Source organism: Cherax quadricarinatus, unplaced genomic scaffold (assembly GCF_038502225.1).
Source record: "Cherax quadricarinatus isolate ZL_2023a unplaced genomic scaffold, ASM3850222v1 Contig1111, whole genome shotgun sequence".
Classification (NCBI taxonomy): domain Eukaryota; kingdom Metazoa; phylum Arthropoda; class Malacostraca; order Decapoda; family Parastacidae; genus Cherax; species Cherax quadricarinatus.
In genome coordinates, this window is record NW_027196137.1 from 2644 (window position 1) to 28293 (window position 25650).

Genomic DNA, 25650 nt, shown 5'->3' on the forward strand with positions numbered 1-25650 from the left:
ACAGAAACGTCGTCGTAAGCTCCTCCTATGTGCAGGTTTTTTGTGTAGAGCAGCTCCTCTCTACCCTTCTCAACATCGTTTCCATCAGCAGTGAGGCAGATAATGGATTTCTTCCCATTTCCTGACATGATATTATTCAACAAGTTGACTTTAACACCAACACAAACTCCCTCTGTCTCACCTTCCTAGCTCTGTTACAGAAAGCACAATCAATATATCTTACCTGTAAATCACTGACCACAAGGATATTCCTACCTTTAATAGCAGAGGAGTTAGTGGTACCTTTACTCTCGCTGATGATTGAAGTACATTCGTCCTGGAGAGCACAAAATTCATACCTTCAAATCTTCTCTTTTAACCTTCCTCACTTCGACTTCTACCTGCTTTTAACAGCTGCTAATCTGCTCCTTACTGCTGGTAACTTGTTTTCTTTCATTAAAACAGCCTTGCATTCATTGCTATATTTATCCAGGCGAATTGTCTTTTTTTTTTTTTCTCCTTGAGAAGCAGAACTTCCCCAGTCAACAACTTGACCTCAGATTCTTAAACACTACAGAAGCCATAGTGCTCTTCAACACCACTAATCCCAAGAAACAGCTCAGGTACGATCTCTCGTGTCATCTGACCTCAGTGTACATTTTGACTCAAATACCCGCAAATAACCCGCACATAGGAGAGAGGAGCCATGTGCGGGTTATTTGTGTATTGCTCCAGTCACGGAACTTAAAGTTGCATGATAGATGACTGTCAGGTGCATGACAGATGATTATCAGGTGGAAAACAGATTGTGTGCTAGAGCCACAGGCACTAGTATCAAGTGTAAACTCTAATAATTATACATAGTTATGTAGAAGTTAGCTAGTTAAATAGTTGTCCCAAGTAATAATTCCGAAATATTATTAATAATTTGATTGGAGAGAAATCTCCGATGTTTTATCTGTCGACTGAAGTTGAATTTCCAGTATTTTATGTCCTAGCAAAAGAGATATCTTTAAAAAATATTTCACATGATACAAAATGTCTTTAATGATTCTGGTATTGGCTTTACGTGTTGGTAGGAAGCAGATCACAAACATTGAGATGAGATTGTATTTAATGTGTCATATATTTACAGGTGTTATAGCAGCGTATATACAGCTGGTGCGAGGTACCAAGTACTCAGAGTTCCCACTGTGTCTGGACAGGTGGCTCAAGGGAAGGAAGCAGTTGGGTCTCCTTATGGTGTTCAACGCTGCCATCCACGTGAGTTGCCTCTCTCCATGTGTATAATTTCTTAAGTTACCAAATTTCCAATAGGTTTTTAGTGATAATCCATTGGTAGTTACAAGAGCTAGACTTAATGCCGATTTGTTTGGGCATCAAGGCAAAAGCATGACGAGAAAGCTTTTACTGAGGCATAGTCTCACTCAGGGTAAAGCTTTATCAAGACAGACTTTATAAAGCTCTTTCAGTGTACGTGCAGTTTACTTAGAGTTTTCTTCTCCTCTCCACGACTGTACAAGTTACAGTGTTTTCACTGCTGTCAGTATTGTCAGCTCACACACTGAGGTCCGGGGGTCGATCAAAGGTACCGGTGGAAACATCAGGACGTGTTTCCTTAAAACACCTGTTGTCCATGTTCACCTGTCAGTAAAATAGGTACCTGCGTGTTAGTCGACTGGTGTGGGTCGCATCCTGGGAACGGGATTGACCTAATTTTCGGGAAATGCTCTGTATAGCAAGCGGCTTTCTATGTAGTAGTATGTCATTGATATCAGCTATGGTCTGTATACCCTGTATATGTTCTGTATACCCTGTATATGTTCAGTATAGGTCGTCTGATATATATGACACGTGTGCAACAGTTAGGTATTTCTAATCTGTTCCAGACTATGGAGCAGAACTCTTCTCCAGGCTGAAGGACTGACCACCTTATAACTACATCTCATAATTACCTGCTCTGTAGTCAGCTGAAGAGGTCTGCTGTGTAGGTGAAACATTTCACAATAAAGATACCTGTCACACACGTGTCTTGTCAACTTCTCGTGGTGGTTAACGCTCTCGCTTCACACGGTGAGGGCCTGGGTTCGATTCCCAGCCAGAGTAAAAACATTGGACGTGTTTCTTTCAACCTGTTGTCTATGTTCCCCATCAGTAAAATGGGTACCTGGGTGTTAGTCGACTGGTGTGGGTCGCATCCTGGGACACTGACCTAAGGAGGCCTGGTCACAGACCGGGCCGCGGGGGCGTTGACCCCCGGAACTCTCTCCAGGTAAACTCTCCAGGTAGGTCGCTTGTTTTAAACGGCATGTGAGTGTTGCTTATGCTTCTGTCAAGATTTACATTTTATTTCTCGTAGTTAGATACTCTCCTGTAGAACTAGAACCAGCTTAAAGTTTCCACTTTTTTTTCTGTTTTATATGTAGCGAAAAGTTCCATCTTCCGAAATATGTCTAAATCAATGCTGCATTATTTACGGATCATAGCCATATATGCAATTTTCCTTCATATCTGTTCTGTATTTGTAGCTGTGAGCTGCTAGCTTATGTGTCCTTGCCTAAATCTGTCCATTCCTTTGTCTCTTACTATAGTTTTAGGCCTCTTTCGTGCATTCCTGTTCTTTTAAAATGTCCAGAGAGTGATAATAAGTATGAAACTTTCCATTTTTTCAGTAATGAAAGTCTAATTTTCAGAATGCCTTTACCTGAATGTTGGCTAGTTCATCAGCTGCTTAATTTAGTTTCCCTGAGTGCGGGTACTCAGTGTGAGGACTTTTCTGTCTTTTCACATTGTTTGGAATGGGGCACATGTGGCGGTACAAGACATATATATAAAGGCTCATTACAGGTTTTTAATATCCTGGATTGCGAAATCGTAATGACACGATTGCATACAAACTATACCACGGGCGGGGATAGAACCCGCGTCGGTCTGGATTTTATGACTCTCTGATCGTGGGTTCTACCCCGGCCAATTGTATGGTTTAATTACAAGCTGTTTGAGGCCACCTGTCACTGTATTAATGCATGGGCCTGATAAATCCCATACAATTCAGCTATGAATAAGAAAAATCATTGTAGTTTCTGTCCTAATTTTGAGCGAAAATGTATACACAATGCAAATGTTACAGATACCGTTATGTTGCTGAGGAATCGTGATTCATCTGAATATATGTTTGTTGATTTTGAGTGATGATTGCGTATTTGATGCCGTTTTGGGACTATTATTGTCAATAAAATGCCAGTGAAGGAGGGGGCTAAAGGGCTAGGGGCGCGGGAATCAGAAAAAATATCGAAAATAATCGAAAAAAAAAAAAAACGAAAAGTGAGTAAACATTACAAAAAGCTAATTCAACACTATTGGTGTAGGTCTCATGTTTATACGATGTTTATACAACGAATTATACTTACAACGACATTTTTGTGATGTAACACAATGGAAATAAATGGTATAAAATACCGACACAATGGAAATAGATGCAGCATTCTTCACCTGACCTCAGCATTCTGAACCGGACTATAAATACTCGCGTTCCTTCCACGCCAGGTAGTTCTATTTGTGACTTGAAAAAGCCCACTGTGTGGGCGAAACGTAGTCAATAAAGGATCACATTATACTGCATTTGTGTTTATATTTCCATGTAACACAATACGTGTCTGAGAATGAAGTGAATTTTCGCCTTTTTCTTCGATTCTTTTATTATTGTGTACACTAATAACCCGCACATAAAAGACTTTGTCAATGGTCCAAGTCGGACCGAAACGTCGTCGTAAGCTTCTCTCTTTTATGTGCCGGTTATTTGTGTATCGTTCCAGTCACGGTACTGTACCTGTTTTATTTATTATTGTGTGTTCTATTATTCCAAATGTTTCAGAAAGTGAGCCGCCATGACGCTAGAAGTTGCTCACGTCGCTATACAATATTACATAATTACTCTGTTGACAATTTCGTCTATTTATCTATCACATATATTCCAAAATAATATTAGACAGGAGCGGGTGGTGTGAGTTGGCGTGAGTAGCTTGTGTTACTGGGTCAGATGCCGTGATCCTTCCTTAAGTGAAAGTGATCTGACCTGACTAAGTTAGGGCAATGGCTTAAGCCGGTAGGAGACTTGGACCTGCCTCGCATGGGCCAGTAGGCCTGCTGTATTGTTCCTTAAGTTTTTATGTAAAGTAAATAAACAGAAACATAATACAGACCCCGAAGACTCTAGTAGTATATTGTAGTTTACGCTAAAGATTATAACGTTCTCTCTGGTCTACTAACATTAAAGAAAACGAGTATATTATAAGGCTAACTAAATAGGAATACTCTTAGCGTATGTATCACAGGGGTAACTATATAAGAACACTCTTAGGGTATGTATCACAGGGGTAACTATATAAGAACACTCTTAGCGTATGTATCACAGGGGTAACTATATAAGAACACTCTTAGCGTATGTATCACAGGGGTAACTATATAAGAACAATCTTAGCGTACTTATCACAGGGATAACTGTATAAAAACACGCCTAGCATATGTATCACTGGGTAACTAAGTACATTCTTAGCGTATGTATCACTGGGGTAACTATATAAGAACACTCCTAGCGTATGTATCACAGGGATAACTATATAAAAGGACTCCTAGCGTATGTATCACAGGGGTAACTAAGAACACTCATAGCCTATGTATCACTGGGGTAACTAAATAAGAACATGCCTAGCGTATGTATCACAGGGGTAACTAAATAAGAACACTCCTAGCGTACGTATCACAGGGACAACTGTATAAGAACACGCCTAGCATATGTATCACAGGGGTAACTATATAAAAGGACTCCTAGCGTATGTATCACAGGGGTAACTATAAAAGGACATGCCTAGCGTATCACAGGGGTAACTATATAAAAGGACTCCTAGCGTATGTATCACAGGGGTAACTATAAAAGGAAATATGAAAAAAAAAACAATGGTTATAAATGACCATAATTTTTAAAGGGGTGGACCGGTAAGCCAGCGGAAGGCCTCGGTCAGATGACCAAAAGCTCCAAAGGCGGGTCATCATCTGACTAAGACCCGCGTCAGGAAACATTTGTCCTGTTTCCTGACGAACCTTACCTAACCTAACCTATAAAAGGACATGCCTAGCGTATCACAGGGGTAACTATATAAAAGGACTCCTAGCGTATGTATCACAGGGGTAACTATGTAAGAGCACGCCTAGCGTATGTATCATAGGGGTAACTATATAAGAACACTCCTAGCATATGTATCACAGGGGTAACTATATAAGAACACTCCTAGCATATGTATCACAGGGGTAACTATATAAGAACATGCTAGCGTATGTATCACATGGGTAACTATAAAAGGACATGCCTAGCGTATGTATCACAGGGGTAACTATAAAAGGACATGCCTAGCGTATGTATCACAGGGGTAACTTTATAAGAACACGCTAGCGTATGTATCACAGGAGTAACTGTACAAGAACACGCTTAGCTTATACGCGATTTTTTCGCATTTTTTTCCGCGAGTAATCAGCTTTGCGCAAGTTTCGTCAATTGTCTTTCAAGTAAGTTATTAAACTATTTGTTATGATATTAATAATATCTTTATTTACTACCAGTACATGTACAAGGTATACAGACCATAGCTGACATCTGTGGAAAATTTTTAATTTTCCGAAACTATAGCGCCTAATAGGTGTTTTATGTGCCGATATGAGTCAAAAATGTATTTGAAAATAGGGTAGAACCAAGAGTTCCCTTGGCGCATGCGCGGATGTGCGGGGGAGAGTGGCGGGTTTGTTTTGAAGGTGGAGAGGAAGCGGGGAAAAAGCATGGAACCATGAAATTGGCATTCACGGAGGCCTAAGGATTAATATAGGCCTCATTTCGTAATAGGAAGTGTCGTAACTGTTCCTGGTGGAGAGTGAGGGAACGTGATTTACGGGACCACGGTAATAGAGTGGTAATTGAGTGAATAAGGGTAGGACCGTGGGTGACTGACGCGTCGTCCTGGACTGTGTCCCGAGGAAAATTACCCTTGGTTTAATCATCACTCATCGGTCTCAGATCTTAATGGAGTGATCTCTAATGTGTATAATAATTATGAGCCATTAAATCGTCTTGTGAATTGTAATGTAATTAATGATAATAACGCTAAGTTAAGAGAATGCGTGAAGTGAAATAAGTCGTCTTGCTCCGAGTGAACACGTTAGACCTCGTTGCTCCCGAGACGAGGAAAGCGAAGCTCCTTGAGTCACGACGTTTAAAGCGGGACAAACCAGCGGATACCTCGTCTTGCTGGAATGAGAACCGTGTCGGTGTAGCAGGACATCGAAACTGAGATGGTGAATGGAAGAAATAAGGAGTATCAATCACCCACAGTTAAGTAACCCTTCTAATTATAACAAACTTAGGCTGGCCAGTTGTGTTATGTTGTGATTAGATAGGTTATGAGTGATCCAGCTACATCAAGGGACCACCAGAGAACATCTGGTAAGTGGTGGGATTATGTACAAATGTTTTCCTTGATGGATGTATCCAGGTGTATCCTACCCCCCTTCCCTTCATTCAGCTAAATTAATATAATCTATACAGTCCACAATTAATTAGTAGCACCGTACTTGTGGGTGCTATCCAATCCATACTGGTCTCGGATAGATATGGATAAGATTGTGAGGTCGAGGGGACCACTTGGCGCGACCAGGGGTGGTTAAGTTTTCTCACATGTCTACACGGGGTGACTACGGTAAACAATATGATTGTCTCCCAATGAGATTACTGGTATGTATATAATGTTGAGGTACATACAGGTAAGCACCCTAGAAAGCCGCTTGTTATGTTGAGCATTTCCCGCAAATTAGGTCAGTTTTGTCCCAGGATGTGACCCACACCTGTCGACTAACACCCAGGATGTGACCCACACCATTCCACTAACACCCAGGATGTGACCCACACCAGTCCACTAACTCCCAGGATGTGACGCACACCAGTCCACACACACCCAGGATGCGACCCACACCAGTTTACTAACACCCAGGATGTGACCCACACCAGTCCACTAACACCCAGGATGTGACCCACACCAGTTCACTAACACCCAGGATGTGACCCACACCAGTCCACTAACACCCAGGATGTGACCCACACCAGTTCACTAACACCCAGGATGTGACCCACACCAGTTCACTAACACCCAGGATGCGACCCACACCAGTTCACTAACACCCAGGTACCCATTTTACTTATGGGTGAGCATAGACAACCAGTGTAAAGAAACACGCCTCATGTTTCTACCCTTCGCTGGGAATCGAACGCGTACCCTCGTCGTGTGAAGCGAGAGCTTTGGCGATCAGGCCACGGTGCACCGTTTCGTCACATTACCGTTAGTAATAAATGGTTCGAAAGAATTTTCACAATAGCCATAGAGAGAGAGAGAGAGAGATACAGGGAGGGAGAGAGAGGACGTGTCACAGTGTGCTCCACAGATTTTCTTATTAACTACGAGGGTTGGTGAGGAAAATAACTGTTCAGTGACCTAGTACTACCTACAACACAGTAAAAGCAAGTTAACTCTTCCATAGAAGTGAATATAAGCGAAATCAGTGACAGTTAAGAGTGTTTTGGTGTACAATGTTGTGAGAGTGAGGGAACGGGAAGGCCTAGGAGTGACGTCACTATTGCCTTCACAGGGAGCATCTAATATTATATCTCTATGTACTAACAGCTGGGTGCTTTATAACAACGTGACTTGTACAATGCAACAGAGTGATTTGTGTAACATCTTCCTATAGTGAAAACGTGGATAACATAAACAGTGTTTAAGTGATAGTGAGAAGGCAACACTTCCAGCTTGCCGGCCCACTGCCTGCCCTCACCCTCCCTCACTACCCACCCCGTTATAAACACCCCCACAATACCACCACCCACCCTCTCTCTCTCCTGTGAACTTCATTGTAAACCTACAAGCCTCCTCTGTGATGATTTCACCTCGCAAAATAGCAAGAATATCTTCGCTATCTGGCTGTTGTCCCAGTAGTTACTGCAGTGTTTGTGGGTATACTACAAAAGACAAAATACTTCTTAGATGTAAGGAGCCTGAAGAATTGAGACACTTATGCAACACATGTGTTGCATAAGTGTCTCAATTCTTCAACGTGTCGGTTTTCAAAACCATTCATCACATCTGTCAGACACTGCAACATCATGGGATATTGGTACAAAGACTTCAACGCTTGTCCAACCTTTGGACGACGACCTACTTACACTAGTGGCAGGTCCCACTGTGATCCCGCCTCCTCCTGCTTCACCTCATCTGACTGCAGTATATAAGCCACCTCTCTGGCCCTATGCTGCACTTCCTACAAGAGTGATGGATTGAACACATCGATTCCAGGTTGAGGAATCCTCTTCTTATCCATTTCTACTTTGTATTGGACTGATGAAGCCACTGTGTGGCGAAACGTTTCTTCAATAAAGATTCCCGTGTGTTGCATAAGTGTCTCAATTCTTCAACTTGTTGATTTTCAAACCCATTACAGTCACAGAAACCCAAGGCAAACGGAAACCAAGCCTGTGCACATACTATGCACTTGGTATCTGCTGGCATGGGAAATCTGGAAAAACAGATGGGACGTGCAACTATGACCACCCTAGAAAATGCCATGCCCATATGACAACAGGAAAATGCAAACTCCCTTCCTGTAAGCTTTTTCACCCTGAACTGTGTACCTCTTCAGTACAGGAAAGACTGTGCTATAACTTAAATTGCCAGGCATACCATCTAAAGGGGACAAAAAGATACAAAACATCCAGGCCATGGGAAAACCTGGGTAGCCACAGCCACTCAAGAGGGAGAGGTTTTTTAGTGCCAGGAAGGAAAAAAAACTGGCAGGAAATGGCAAAAATCGTACACCAAATCCAGTCATTCCTGGAGTGGAACCACAGTCGATGGCCTCCACTCCAAACCAACAGATACAGATACTAATGCCGGAAAAAAAATCCCCCCCAGTACCAACAATACCACCAGTCCGATAACATTCTTCTTGGCAAATATACAGGGTCTAAAGCCAGCAACAAACAACAAAATACCTTTCATCCGTGGACTGCTTGCAGAGGCAAAGGCAATGTTCACGGCTTTCACTGAGACCCACATAAAGGATCACTTGGACAACGAAATATGGATCCCAGGTTACAACCTATACAGATGTGACAGAGTGAACAGGCAAAAGGGGGGGGGGCATTGGCCTGTACATTGCAGAGTCACTTGTTTGCACAGAACTGCTAAATGCCTCAAATGATGTAGTGGAAGTTTTAGCAGTAAAGGTCGAGAACCAAAACCTAGTCATTGTGGTAGTCTACAAGCCTCCGGATGCAACATCCCAGCAATTCCAGGAACAGCTGTTAAAAATTGACCACTGTCTGGAAAATCTTCCAGCTCCTGCACCCAACATCTTGCTCCTGGGGGATTTCAACTTAAGGCACCTAAAATGGAGGAATATAGCAAATAATATTGTTCCAGTAATAACACCAGGAGGCAGCTCCGATGAAAACTCACACTCACGCGAGCTTTTAAATCTCTGCACAAAATTCAATTTAAACCAGCAAATAATAGAGCCTACTAGACTGGAGAATACACTAGACCTCATCTTCACTAACAATGATGATCTGATAAGAAATGTCACCATATCAAAAACAATATACTCAGATCACAACATAATTGAGGTTCAGTCATGTATGCGCGGAGCCCCAGACCGACATAATGAGATTAGTCACGAGGGAGCATTCACCAAATTCAACTTCAATAACAAAAACATAAAGTGGGACCAAGTAAACCAAGTCCTAACCGATGTAAGCTGGGAAGATATACTAAGCAACACAGACCCCAACTTATGCCTAGAACAGATTAACTCGGTGGCACTCGATGTATGCACAAGGCTTATTCCTCTAAGAAAAAGGAGGAGTAGATGTAAAATAGAAAGAGACAGGCGCTCCCTTTACAGGCGACGGAAAAGAATAACAGAGCGGCTAAAAGAGGTCAATATATCTGAAATGCGTAGGGAGACACTGGTCAGAGAAATAGCAAGCATCGAACTTAAGCTAAAAGAATCCTTTAGGAGTCAGGAATCGCGGGAAGAACTAAAAGCCATAAATGAAATCGAAAGAAACCCAAAGTATTTCTTCTCCTATGCCAAATCAAAATCGAGAACAACGTCCAGTATTGGGCCCCTACTTAAACAAGATGCGTCCTACACAGATGACAGCAAGGAAATGAGTGAGCTACTCAAGTCCCAATATGACTCAGTTTTTAGCAAGCCTCTAACCAGACTGAGAGTCGAAGATCAAAATAATTTTTTTATGAGAGAGCCACAAAATTTGATTAACACAAGCCTATCCGGTGTTATCCTAACGCCAAATGACTTCGAACAGGCGATAAATGACATGCCCATGCACTCTGCCCCAGGGCCAGACTCATGGAACTCTGTGTTCATCAAGAACTGCAAGAAGCCCCTATCACGAGCCTTTTCCATCCTATGGAGAGGGAGCATGGACACGGGGGTCGTCCCACAGTTACTAAAAACAACAGACATAGCCCCACTCCACAAAGGGGGCAGTAAAGCAACAGCAAAGAACTACAGACCAATAGCACTAACATCCCATATCATAAAAATCTTTGAAAGGGTCCTAAGAAGCAAGATCACCACCCATCTAGAAACCCATCAGTTACACAACCCAGGGCAACATGGGTTTAGAACAGGTCGCTCCTGTCTGTCTCAACTATTGGATCACTACGACAAGGTTCTAAATGCACTAGAAGACAAAAAGAATGCAGATGTAATATATACAGACTTTGCAAAAGCCTTCGACAAGTGTGACCATGGCGTAATAGCGCACAAAATGCGTGCTAAAGGAATAACAGGAAAAGTCGGTCGATGGATCTATAATTTCCTCACTAACAGAACACAGAGAGTAGTCGTCAACAGAGTAAAGTCCGAGGCAGCTACGGTGAAAAGCTCTGTTCCACAAGGCACAGTACTCGCTCCCATCTTGTTCCTCATCCTCATATCCGACATAGACGAGGATGTCAGCCACAGCACCGTTTCTTCCTTTGCAGATGACACCCGAATCTGCATGACAGTGTCTTCCATTGCAGACACTGCAAAGCTCCAGGCGGACATCAACCAAATCTTTCAGTGGGCTGCAGAAAACAATATGAAGTTCAACGATGAGAAATTTCAATTACTCAGATATGGTAAACATGAGGAAATTAAATCTTCATCAGAGTACAAAACAAATTCTGGCCACAAAATAGAGCGAAACACCAACGTCAAAGACCTGGGAGTGATCATGTCGGAGGATCTCACCTTCAAGGACCATAACATTGTATCAATCGCATCTGCTAGAAAAATGACAGGATGGATAATGAGAACCTTCAAAACTAGGGAGGCCAAGCCCATGATGACACTCTTCAGGTCACTTGTTCTATCTAGGCTGGAATATTGCTGCACACTAACAGCACCTTTCAAGGCAGGTGAAATTGCCGACCTAGAAAATGTACAGAGAACTTTCACGGCGCGCATAACGGAGATAAAACACCTCAATTACTGGGAGCGCTTGAGGTTCCTAAACCTGTATTCCCTGGAACGCAGGAGGGAGAGATACATGATTATGTACACCTGGAAATTCTTAGAGGGACTAGTACCGAACTTGCACACGAAAATCACTCACTACGAAAGCAAAAGACTTGGCAGACGATGCACCATCCCCCCAATGAAAAGCAGGGGTGTCAGTAGCACGTTAAGAGACCATACAATAAGTGTCAGGGGCCCGAGACTGTTCAACTGCCTCCCAGCACACATAAGGGGGATTACCAACAGACCCCTGGCAGTCTTCAAGCTGGCACTGGACAAGCACCTAAAGTCAGTTCCTGATCAGCCGGGCTGTGGCTCGTACGTTGGTTTGCGTGCAGCCAGCAGCAACAGCCTGGTTGATCAGGCTCTGATCCACCAGGAGGCCTGGTCACAGACCGGGCCGCGGGGGCGTTGACCCCCGGAACTCTCTCCAGGTAAACTCCAGGTAAACTCCATTCATCGCACATGTAAGGAGCCTACTTGTTCCAACTACTGCCACACAGATTGCATTCCAGAAGAAGAATTCTGTTGCAGTCAGGTTGAAAATCTCAGAAAATTGATGGATATCCATACTCCTGTGGTATATGTGGAAACAAACCTGGAGCACAGGAGGAAGGTTCAGAGGTACCTCCAAAGATCAAGACTGCCCTCATGGGCTGTGTTGTAAAGTCGCAGCTAAGATAATCCATCACAGGGAAGCACTTCATGAGCTCCTCAAATCATTAGATAACCTTCAAGCTATTGTAGAAGGTCAGTGCAAGCCTACATCAAGTGACATAAGCTGCTCAGCTGATGGTGACACTATTGACAAAGACTGTAAGTCCCACACTGAGCTTAACTCAGGGGTAAATAACTGGTGGAATTCTGTCATCGCTAAGGCCCCACAAATTGACAGAGTTCAAAACACTACCTTTGGGAATCCTAACACAATTTCTCTGACTACCACAGAGGGAACAGATCCTCTCTCCAGCAATGAAGTAAGCCTTGGATCTGGTAATTCTCCTACACCTGACATTTCTGCTTCAGCACCTACCAGTACACTAGGCAGTGCACATACCATCTCTGATCCTACACCTGTCAGCACACCTGCCGACATTATTCCAACATCTGGCAGCAGTGCTTCATCGGCAAGTACTGAGTCAGGATCTACCCCACCAGATATTGGTCAGTTAATAATCAGGGCACTATCACTGCACCTCAATACCTACTGAACCAAAGTACGAACAGAAGGGACACATCTGTCAGAACTGCACAGGGGCGTGGTAGATGACGTGGAAGAGGACGTGGAGAAGGAAGACATCTACAGCCGTCTCACCTTCCACCAACACAGTCCCAAAGGCAGAACCTGGATACAAATCAGCAAAACACAAGGGGCGCAACAAATAATAGTCCACCCTCCCAGGCACCCAGGCAGTGCTCTTGCTGTCACCGGAAGGGACACACCACCAATAACTGCCCGCGAGATACTAGGTGCAATTACTGCCACAAGAAAGGACATCAGGAGGACCAGTGTCGGAAGAAAAAGGAACTTGATAGACAGGACCACCTGTTTAGAGACCTGTTCTCGGAACAAACCAGCAGGATCTCTGAATTGGTGAACACACTCACACGTCACCCACTCAGCTATTCCTATCTCAGCCCAGCAGGTGGTACTGTGCCTTATACAAGACCACAGACCTACATCCCTGCAGCTGCCTCAGTGCCCTACTTCTCTCGAGGACAGGCACCTTACATGCCTGACACACCCACCACCTCAAGCTGACCACATCATGAGGAGCCATTCTATCAACATCCTGTCGGCCAACATTAGAGGCTTCATTACTAATGTTGGAGAGCTCACATACAGTTTTGTGAAAACTCAACGTCCCGACATGGTAGCTGTTGTTGAAACATTTTTGGACGACAGGACTCCAGAAAATTTTGCAAAGAATTGCTGGCTACACCTCATGGATGAGAAAAGACAGGCAAGGGCAAGGAGGAGGTGTTGCTGTGTGCTTCTCTAAAAGTGTACATGCCCAGCACATTGATGTTGCCATCCCTACTCATCTTGAAATGATGTTCTTCAAGCTATGCATAAACACTAGTACCTCTGTACTAGCATGTGCAATGTACAGACCTCAGTGGCAACATGCAGACCCAGTCAACTTCCTAATGGAAAATGTTGACTCCCTTCTGCTACAACACAACTGTCAACATGTCATAATTGTTGGTGACCTCAACCAACATCTTATACAGAGGGACTTTGATGACCTTCTTGCAGTGTTTGACATGAGAAACTTTGTTGATTTCCCTACTTATATCTCTGGCTCCTCCCTTGACCCAATAGTGAGCGATCTAGCAGAAGGTATAGTCATTTGTCAACCCCTCGGCTACGTTGGATCATCTGACCACAAGGCTGTTTTTGCGACACTTAAGATCCCAACAGAACGAGGTGAGGAGTCCACACGCACAACCTGGCTATGGGAAAGAGGTAATTGGCTAGCCCTTTGCTCTGAGCTCGCCACCACCGATTGGAACGCTCTTCTCCAAGGGGATGTTGACAACCAAGTGAAAGCCTTCACTGGACACATCCTTAATCTACAACAAGAACACATTCCTCACCGCCAATATGTGACGAAGCCTACAGATCAGCCTTGGTTTGGCTTTCGTTGTAGAGAGGCTGTTACAGCTAAGTACAAAGCATGGCAAAGGTATAAGAGACATCCTACCACCTATAACAGGAACTTGCACAGGCAAGCCTGTAAGCATATGGGTGACGTTCAAAAGTGGGCCATCGCTAAATGGGAGACGGACACAAGAAGAGAGCTAGCATCAGGTAGGGTAGGCTCCAAAACCTGGTGGCCCCTGGTCAAGGACAGACAAAGTTATCTGCCTGGTGAACTCATTCCACCTTTAAATCGACAGGATGGGACCACCTCTACTAGCAGGCAAGAGAAAGCGGACCTCTTTGCCGAACATTTTGCTACCAAAATGCAAGTTCCAGATCCAGCAAGGGACCCTCCTTGGCTAGCTGCAAGAACTGTGTCAAAACAGTCAGAGGTGACAATAAGGCAGGAAGAGGTGCACTTCCTTCTTAAATCGCTTGACCACGAAAAGGCTGTGGGCCCAGACAAGTTGAGCCCAAGATTGCTGAGATGATGTGCAGACCAGCTAGCAGCACCTCTAACTCGCATCTTTCAGCACTGCCTAGTACAGTGTAAATGGCCTTCTCTATGGAAAGAGGCAAATGTAGTCCTTGTTCACAAAAAGAGGAGCAGAGCAGTATTCAGCAACTACAGACCAGTGTCACTCCTGTCAATCACTGGCAAGCTCCTTGAGACAATAATCTCAAGACAAATGACAGTTTTTTGACTACCACTCACTACTTTGTTACCGTCAATGTGGCTTTAGGAAAGGTCACTTTGCTGCTGATCTGTTGTTAAACCTCTCCACTAAGTGGCATCAGTCACTGGATGAATCCAAAGTCAGCTGTGTGGTAGCACTGGACATTGCTGGCGCTTTCGACCGAGTGTGGCACCAGGGACTCTTAGCAAAACTGCAAGCTCTGGGAATTGCAGGCTCCATGCTATGTCTCCTCAGTGATTACCTTCTTGGTAGATCTCTAAGGGTAGTTCTCAATGGAACAGAATCAGCAACACATCCTATCGGGGCAAGTGTTCCACAAGTAAGTGTTCTGGGACCATTGTTATGGAATGTCTACTTCAATCACCTTCATCTCATCCCAGAATCACATGCATATGCTGATGACTGTACACTGGCATTCACTTATCCAAGAGAAGAAATGTCAGATGCTCTAAGCTACATCAATCACCAGCTAAGAGCTATATCAACTTGGGGAAATAAATAGCAAGTAACATTTGCACCTGAGAAAACACAAATGATGATGATCTCTATGCACCAAGATGGTAATACCGGTGCAGTAGTAAGGATGAATGGGAGGGTGTTGGCACCTGGGAAGAAGTTGATATCCTTGGGGTGAAACTTGACTCCAAAGTGACCATGAAAAACCACGTTGTAAATCTTGTAAAGAAGGCAGCCAGGAAGCTTACAGCACTTCGCCGTATCTCGCATCTGCTTGACAGCAGAGGTTGCAAGATTTTGTACGAGGCACAAGTATGCTCACACATTGAGTATGCTCCACTTTCTTGGTTCGCCTGCCCCCCTTCTCATCTGCGACTGCTTGACAGAGTAGAGAACAGAGCAAGACGTTTCATCTCTCGCCTGGGCCCATCCTGGATAGATTTGTCATTTCAGCAGAGCCTTCGACACAGGAGGGATGTGGGTGGCCTTACTGTTATGTACAAGGCCAATATTGTCAAAGTACCACACTTGGATCCACTTCGAGGACAGCGTGAAACAAGCTGTTATGCCACAAGACGGGCAGAAAGCAGCAACTTCACTCTGTAATAATGTTGGTAGAATTACCGACAATATGTAAAGTAAAAGGACACAAGTGTAACTAATGTGACATTTTATTGTGGCAACGTTTCGCTCTCGGCTTGACAAAGCTCATGGAGAGCGAAACGTTGCCACAATAAAATGTCACATTAGTTGCACTTGTGTCCTTTTAACTTCACTCTGGCTGTACCCTTCTCCAGAACATCACTCCATCTGAGATCATATATACCCAGGATGACTCGAGTATGGAACACATTCGTACAGCATAATGATGTCAACGAGATAAAGTCAGTTGATCAAATGAAAATGCTGGCCCACAGATGGCTCCAACTTCATCCTGTTTCCTACTTGTATGTCTCATAACAATAAAAATGCTTTCAAATGAGCTGATGTAGGTAACAGCTCTTAGCTTGCCAATAAAGTTAGGAATCCTTAACCTGTAAATAGCTTGTCAATAAAGCTAGGGATCCTTAACCTGTAAATAGCTTGTCAATAAAGCTAGGAATCCTTAACCTGTAAATAGCATGTCAACAAAGCTAGGAATCCTTAACCTGTAAATAGCTTGTCAATAAAGCTAGGAATCCTTAACCTGTAAATAGCATGTCAATAAAGTTAGGAATCCTTAACCTGTAAATAGCTTGTCAATAAAGCTAGGGATCCTTAACCTGTAAATAGCTTGTCAATAAAGCTAGGAATCCTTAACCTGTAAATAGCATGTCAATAAAGTTAGGAATCCTTAACCTGTAAATAGCTTGTCAATAAAGCTAGGGATCCTTAACCTGTAAATAGCTTGTCAATAAAGCTAGGGATCCTTAACCTGTAAATAGCTTGTCAATAAAGCTAGGGATCCTTAACCTTGTCAAATCCTGTGTAAAAAAAAAATAATTTACAAGCGAGTGACGAAATTTTCGAAATAACCCAATTTTTTTTTTTTTTTTTTTTTTTGGGGAGGGGGGGTTATGGGCATATATTTTGCTAAATTTCAAAAACTAACCAACTGTACTTTCTTGGTGGATGAAGATAAAGTATATTACAATGTTTCTTATCGCGATGAAACCAGATTAGTATATCAAAAATTTGGCCGGGGTAATGAGTACAGTAAGGCTTCCATATTTAATTTTCTGTATATATTTTTTTCCCATTTGTTCGTTGGCCGATCTTAATGAAAATTTGTCAAAATAACTTGAAATTACGCTTTTTAAAGTAGACCAAAAATGAACGAAATCGGACGAAAAACAACAACAGAAAATAATTTCGAGAATAATTGTTTCTTGTGTGTATTGTTTTCTGTTTGACACTTTGTACTGGCCATCAACTTAGGCCTCCGTAAATTATTTGCATGGCAGTTTCGTACTGCGTCCATTACCTGGATACGAAGATGAGATGCTGCCGCTGATATGTCTGCTATTTATAAGACTAGTCAATTTGGCATCGATTGTGGCAAGTCCAGTCTAAACCGTACTCGTGTTTGGACTTTAGAGTACGTGGCTTAAGTTGGTACGTGAGTTAAGATAGCTTGAGTTATCTTCTGTTATATACCAAAGGGATTTGCAGGAGAAAAGGAACAGCTTCTGTGTATATAAATAATTTGAAACAAGACTGTGTTATTTAATACGTACGTGGATAGTCACATTGTATGAGGTATAAAAGCGAACGGACGTAGGATGGAGGAACGGACAAATACTGCGGTGAAAGGACGGACATTTCTTTTTTAGACTCTTCAATTAACTGATTATTCTATATTGAAAGATAGTTGGAGAAAAATAACAGAATAACAGAATGTAGTCAATGAATAAAATTAAATAACAACAGAAGTGCAGTGAAAGTTTTTAAAAGGCAAGTATAGAAATGGCGTATTTTTATCTTCCAGAAAAGTTTCACTGTAATCATTCATCGTTATCACGTAACGCACACACGTGTACTATTTCCAGTTCTGTAACAGTCTTCCATATGCTCCAATGGGACTCCAGTGGTATTCTCTAGATTCATTAATACTTATTCAAAGCCATCCAAAATTCTACAAACGATTATAAATTTGCTGAAAGGGATAATCCAACGGAACTAAAAGGGATAATCCAACGGAACTAAAAGGGATAATCCAACGGAACTAAAAGGGATAATCCAACGGAACTAAAAGGGATAATCCAACGGAACTAAAAGGGATAATCCAACGGAACTAAAAGGGATAATCCAACGGAACTAAAAGGGATAATCCAACGGAACTAAAAGGGATAATCCAACGGAACTAAAAGGGATAATCCAACGAAACTATATTTAAGATATCTTTATTCTGTACTGAATGTTTCTAGGTCCTCGCTATGCTGTCTGACGGTGAACTCTACAGCGACTCAGACGGATGGAGAGGACCCACCTTCGTTGCTTGTGGTAAGTAGCAGAGAAATACAGCAGACTCCCGTATCCGCGGGAAATGGATAACAATGTTTTCAGTGGATACCGAAACCTGTTATAAAGTTGTATTGATAAATTACTTCCAATAAGTGGATAATTATGACTTTTCACTGATGGGAAGCACTTAAAGGCTTCTTTTAGGCTTTGAAAATCTTCCAGCATCATAACTTTTGCACTTTGAGGCCATTATTAAGTAAATTTAAGTGTTATTTTCAGGCCACGGTAAACAGCGGATAACTGAAACAATGGATACCGGGTCTGCGGATATGGGGGTCTTTCTGTATTCTTCAAGAGAAAGTTCTGTTATTGTTGGATTCTTATATTCGTAAGCAAAATGCAGTTTATATCCTTAAGTCCCATACTGAGTTCAGCATAACCCTAAATTATTGGGAATTTGGTAGCTCTGAATACTAAAAATGATTACAACTTGTAAGAGCTGTAGTAACAAATACTGATAATCCCTCGGAAGACAAAGTTGGATCGTGAAGGAAGTTGCAGAATTGACAGCTCGAAATCAGTATTTAATAATTCTGAAGGGACCACTACCCCATTTGCCATATTTAAGAAAAGGTTTCTTATGCTGCAGTTGTTGTATCTAAGAGTCATTTGGCAGCTGCTGAATCTATGCAGATGCCAAGCCAAAACACCGAGAATACTGTAGGTAAAAACGTTGATGGATGTAGGGTCGGGTCAGTGGCGATTTAGCGTAACTGGTTCAATACCTCTCTTTGTATTATAAGCAATATATTTACATTATAAATATCTTTAAACAAAATAAATGTTTTATTCTCTTTAAGATTTATTAATGAAATGCATGAACTTATTTAAAAAATAAAACACAGAAAATTTATGTATTGCTCAAGGTCTCCCATCTTTTCCCATTGCGTCAGTGGGTGGAGGATGAGGTTGCCTTATTCATCACACAAACCAAAGCAGATCTCTAAGGGCTTTTCTCAGTGGAACAGAATCAGCAAGACATCATACTGGGGCAAGTGTTCCACAAGGAAGTGTGCTGGGACCATTGATATAGAATGTCTACTTCAATGACCTTCTTCATATCTTCCCAGAATCCCATGCATGTGCAGACGACTGTACTCTGACATTTACTTATCCAAAAGAAGAAATGCCAGCTGCTCTCAGCTACATCAATCACCAGCTAAGAGCTATATTAGCTTGGCAAAGCCAATGGCAGGTAACATTTGCACCTCAGAAAACACAAATGATGATGGTCTCTAGGTACCATGATGGTAATGCTAGAGCAGTAGAAAGTATGAATTGGAGAGTGTTGGTACCTGTGGAGGAAGTCGATATCTTTAGGGTGAAATTTGACTCCAAACTGACCATGAAGAACCACGGTGTAAATCTTGCAAACAAGGCAACCAGAAAGCTTACAGCACTTCGACGTATCTCACATCTACTTGACAGTAGGGTTGCAAGATTCTGTATTAGGCACAGGTACGCTCAAACCTTGAGTATGCTCCACTTTCTTGGTTTGCTTGCCCCCTTCCCCTCTCATCTGCGACTGCTTGACAGAGTAGAGAACAGAGCAAGACGTCTCATCTCTTGCCTGGACCCATCCTAGATAGAGATGTCATTTCGGCAGAATCTTCAACACAAGAGGGATGTGGGCGCCCTTACTGTTATGTACAAGGCCAACATTGTCAAGGTACCACACTCGGCTCTACTTCGAGAACAGCGAGAAGCAAGCTTCTATATCACAAGACGGGCAGTCAGCAGCAACTTCACTCTGGCTGTACCCTTCTCCAGAACATCACTTCATCTGAGATCATATATACCCAGGATGACTCGAGTCTGGAACACATTCGTACAGTATTATGATGTCAGCGAAATAGTTGATCAAATGAAAATGCTGGCCCACAGATGGCTCCAACTTCATCCTGTTCCGTACTTGTATGTTTCATAACATTTAAAATGTTTTCAAATGAGCTGATGTAGGTAACAGCTCTTAGCTTGTCAATAAAGTTAGGGATCCTTAACCTAACCTTGGCAAACCCTGTGTAAGAGAGAGAGAGAGAGAGAGAGAGAGAGAGAGAGAGAGAGAGAGAGAGAGAGAGAGAGAGAGAGAGAGAGAGAAAGAGAGAGAGAGAGACAGACAGACAGACAGACAGACAGAGACAGAGAGGTAGAGAGAGGTAGAGAGGTAGATAGAGAGAGAGAAGTAGAGAGAGGTAGAGAGAGAAGTAGAGAGAGGTAGAGAGAGAGAGAGAGAGAGAGGTAGAGAGAGAGAGAGAGAGAGAGAGAGAGAGAGAGAGAGAGAGAGAGAGAGAGAGAGAGAGAGAGAGAGAGAGAGAGAGACAGACAGAAAGACAGAGACAGAGGTAGGGGTTTAGAGCATGCGCAGAACTCTAAGCCCAAAGGAGCAGTAGCAAATACTTCCACCTAATATGATACACCTCAGGTGACACCTCTCGTAGAATATTGCATCGTACTGGTATAATAACCTCCGTACTTGTATTGTACAGGTATAGTGACCTTCGTACTAGCTGGGGTGCTGGGACTGGCTTCTCTGCCTTCAGTTGCAGGATCCATGACATGGAAGGAGTTCTCCTTCTTGCAAAGTCGTGTTGGTTGGCTTACACTGCTGCTGGCTGCTCTCCACATTATCTTTAGCAAATGGGAGGATTTAGTAACCCCGCATTTCAAATGCTACCTCCCATCCAATGAACAAGTAAGTGGTATGTTGTATGTAATAAGTAATTACAGTTCATTTTCATTAATGGTATACAATACCGACAGGTATTGTATCTTAACTACCAACCTGTCGGTATTGTATACCATTTTGATGTTCATCTTGTCAGACACTGCAACACATGGCCTCTTGGTACAGAAAACACCTTGGACAACCCTTTCAAGTGAGAACTGTTGGATCTGAGAGGGACCTGACCTCTCAGTGGCTACATTCTCACTACTACTACTACTCTGCACCTCTCCTTCCGACAGTATTTAAGTCTCCGCACTGTCGCTTGATCTTCAGATAGTTCCTGACTATGGAACTGAACTTCTCCAGGCTGAGGGACTGACAACCTCAAATTCTACGACTTCAAGGGTGATGGACTGATTACATCGTCTTCACATCTCTACTGTTCCTGCCTACTTTCTGTATTCGACTGAAGAAGCCTACTGTGTAGGCGAAACGTATCGGAATAAAGTTGCCTAACTGTTGCCTATGTGTCTTACCTACCGAGAGGTTCCATAATAGAGAAATTGGGGCTGTATTTAGAGAACAGTGTAATTAGGTGCAGAGGTAGGTTACAAAATGCTGAATTGGGTGATTATGCTAAACACCCTATCTTACTGCCCAAAACTCATCATCTAACAAATTTAATTGTTTTAAATGCCCACAAAAATGTAATGCATGGTGGGGCACAAGATACCTTAAATTGTATTAGGGAGACTTTCTGGATTTCACAAGGACGGCAAAGTGTAAAAAGGGTGATTAAATCTTGTGTAATATGTCGCCGTGTGGATGCCAGATCCTATGTGTACCCAGGTCCTCCACCATTGCCAAAGGAGTGTGTACAATTAGTGAAACTATTTGATGTAACAGGTGTAGACTACAGTGGTCCAATAATTTTAACAGGTACTTCAGATGGTGTTCCACTGAAAGTGTATGTTTGTTTGTTCACCTGTACTGCTACTAGGGCAGTTCATTTAGAAGTGGCTCAGGACTTGTCTGCAGAACAGTTTATACAGCTGTTTCGAAAATTTGCAGCTAGGAGATCCTGTCCGAGATTGATGATTTCGGATAATGCCACAAATTTTGTAGCAGGTGCTCAACATTTGATAGAATTAAATAATAGTAACGATGTTCAATTTCTGTTAACCCAGCGAGGGTGTACCTGGAAATTTATTACTCCTAGAGCCCCTTGGAAGGGGGGGCTGTATGAAAGACTGATAGGCACAGTGAAGAGGTGTCTCCGTAAAGTACTACACCGGAAGAGAATTAATTTGCAAGAATTCGGTGCAGTGTTAGTGGAGGCGGAGAATCGGATAAATAATAGGCCTCTCTCGTACATGAGTGATACACCTGATGCAGATGTATTAACACCTTCTCACCTAATGTGTGGAAGGAAATTGGAAGCTGCCCCTGTCTATAGAGACAATCCTGAAGAAAGTGATGAAGATTACAATGATGCAGTAGTGTTGTGTAATAAATTTAAAATGTTAAATAAAATAATTGATCATTGGTCTAATGTGTGGCATAAGGAATATCTTCTTACACTACGTGAACACTTTTATGGTGCGACAGAGGCAGTAAATCGACAGACCATTCAACCAGGTGACATTGTGTTAATTGACACTGAACAACATCGAACATTGTGGCCTCTGGGCAAACTATTGACATTGTACCCAGATGCACAAGGTGTTGTCAGGAATATCAAAGTGTTGTGTCGTGGCCAGGAAAGTTTATGCACAATTAATAAATTGATTCCCTTGGAATTAGGTGTTCAATCAAACGTAAATGAAAATCTGAGGGAAAGTGACACGAGTGATATGGAAGATAACATGCACCAACAGGAAATACAGTCACAGAAACCCAAGGCAAACGGAAACCAAGCCTGTGCACATACTATGCACTTGGTATCTGCAGACATGGGAAATCTGGAAAAAACAGACGGGACGTGCAACTATGACCACCCTAGAAAATGCCGTGCCCATATGACAACAGGAAAATGCAAACTCCCTTCCTGTAAGCTTTTTCACCCTGAAATGTGTACCTCTTCAGTACAGGAAAGACTGTGCTATAACTTAAATTGCCAGGCACACCATCTAAAGGGGACAAAAAGATACAAAACATCCAGGCCATGGGAAAACCTGGGTAGCCACAGCCACTCAAGAGGGAGAGGTTTTTTAGTGCCAGGAAGGAAAAAAAAACTGGCAGGAAATGGCAGAAATCGTACACCAAATTCAGTCATTCCTGGAGTGGAACCACAGTCGATGGCCTCCACTCCAAACCAACAGATACAGATACTAATGCCGGAAAAAAATCCCCCCCCCCCAGTACCAACAATACCACCAGTCCGATGACATTCTTCTCTGCAAATATACAGGGTCTAAAGCCAGCAACAAACAACAAAATACCTTTCATCCGTGGACTGCTTGCAGAGGCAAAGGCAATGTTCGCGGCTTTCACTGAGACCCACATAAGGGATCACTTGGACAACGAAATATGGATCCCAGGTTACAACCTATACAGATGTGACAGAGTGAACAGGCAAAAGGGGGGGGGCATTGGCCTGTACATTGCAGAGTCACTTGTTTGCACAGAACTGCTTAATGCCTCAAATGATGTAGTGGAAGTTTTAGCAGTAAAGGTCGAGAACCAAAACCTAGTCATTGTGGTAGTCTACAAGCCTCTGGATGCAACCTCCCAGCAATTCCAGGAACAGCTGTTAAAAATTGACCACTGTCTGGAAAATCTTCCAGCTCCTGCACCCAACATCTTGCTCCTGGGGGATTTCAACTTAAGGCACCTAAAATGGAGGAATATAGCAAATAATATTGTTGCAGTAATAACACCAGGAGGCAGCTCTGATGAAAACTCACACACACACGAGCTATTAAATCTCTGCACAAAATTCAATTTAAACCAGCAAATAATAGAGCCTACTAGACAGGAGAATACACTAGACCTCATCTTCACTAACAATGATGATCTGATAAGAAATGTCACCATATCAAAAACAATATACTCAGATCACAACATAATTGAGGTTCAGACATGTATGCGTGGAGCCCCAGACCGACATAATGAGACTAGTCACGAGGGAGCATTCACCAAATTCAACTTCAATAACAAAAACATAAAGTGGGACCAAGTAAACCAAGTCCTAACCGATATAAGCTGGGAAGATATACTAAGCAACACAGACCCAACTTATGCCTAGAACAGATTAACTTGGTGGCACTCGATGTATGCACAAGGCTTATTCCTCTAAGAAAAAGGAGGAGTAGATGTAAAATAGAAAGAGACAGGCGCTCCCTTTACAGGCGACAGAAAAGAATAACAGAGCGGCTAAAAGAGGTCAATATATATGAAATGCGTAGGGAGACACTGGTCAGAGAAATAGCAAGCATCGAACTTTAGCTAAAGGAATCTTATAGGAGTCAGGAATCGCGGGAAGATCTAAAAGCAATAAATGGAATCGAAAGAAACTCAAAGTAATTCTTCTCCTGTGCCAAATCAAAGTCGAGAACAACGTCCAGTATTGGGCCCCTACTTAAACAAGATGGGTCCTACACAGATGACAGCAAGGAAATGAGTGAGCTACTCAAGTCCCAATATGACTCAGTTTTTAGCAAGCCGCTAACCAGACTGAGAGTCGAAGATCAAAATTAATTTTTTATGAGAGAGCCACAAAATTTGATTAACACAAGCCTATCCGATGTTATCCTGACGTCAAATGACTTCGAACAGGCGATAAATGACATGCCCATGCACTCTGCCCCAGGGCCAGACTCATGGAACTCCGTGTTCATCAAGAACTGCTAGAAGCCCCTATCACGAGCCTTTTCCATCCTATGGAGAGGGAGCATGGACACGGGGGTCGTCCCACAGTTACTAAAAACAACAGACAGCCCCACTCCACAAAGGGGGCAGTAAAGCAACAGCAAAGAACTACAGACCAATAGCACTAACATCCCATATCATAAAATTTTTTGAAAGGGTCCTAAGAAGCAAGATCACCACCCATCTTGAAACCCATCAGTTACACAACCCAGGGCAACATGGGTTTAGAACAGGTCGCTCCTGTCTGTCTCAACTATTGGATCACTACGACAAGGTCCTAAATGCACTAGAAGACAAAAAGAATGCAGATGTAATATATACAGACTTTGCAAAAGCCTTCGACAAGTGTGACCATGGCGTAATAGCGCACAAAATGCGTGCTAAAGGAATAACAGGAAAAGTCGGTCGATGGATCTATAATTTCCTCACTAACAGAACACAGAGAGTAGTCGTCAACAGAGTAAAGTCCGAGGCAGCAACGGTGAAAAGCTCTGTTCTACAAGGCACAGTACTCGCTCCCATCTTGTTCCTCATCCTCATATCCGACATAGACAAGGATGTCAGCCACAGCACCGTGTCTTCCTTTGCAGATGACACCCGAATCTGCATGACAGTGTCTTCCATTGCAGACACTGCAAGGCTCCAGGCGGACATCAACCAAATCTTTCAGTGGGCTGCAGAAAACAATATGAAGTTCAACGATGAGA

General features: G+C 42.8%; 1 protein-coding gene across 1 annotated transcript in view; it reads left to right on the forward strand.

Annotated features, from left to right (window-relative positions):
* The first annotated feature begins 1002 nt into the window (after positions 1–1002).
* Positions 1003–25650, forward strand: part of LOC138851594 (metalloreductase STEAP4-like) — a 28171-nt gene continuing 3523 nt past the window's right edge. The window contains exons 1-3 of the mRNA XM_070080852.1: positions 1003–1242; positions 18312–18387; positions 20895–21100. Coding sequence (XP_069936953.1) covers positions 1018–1242; positions 18312–18387; positions 20895–21100 — 507 coding nt within the window. The 5' untranslated portion in view covers positions 1003–1017. The remainder of the gene's footprint in view (positions 1243–18311; positions 18388–20894; positions 21101–25650) is intronic.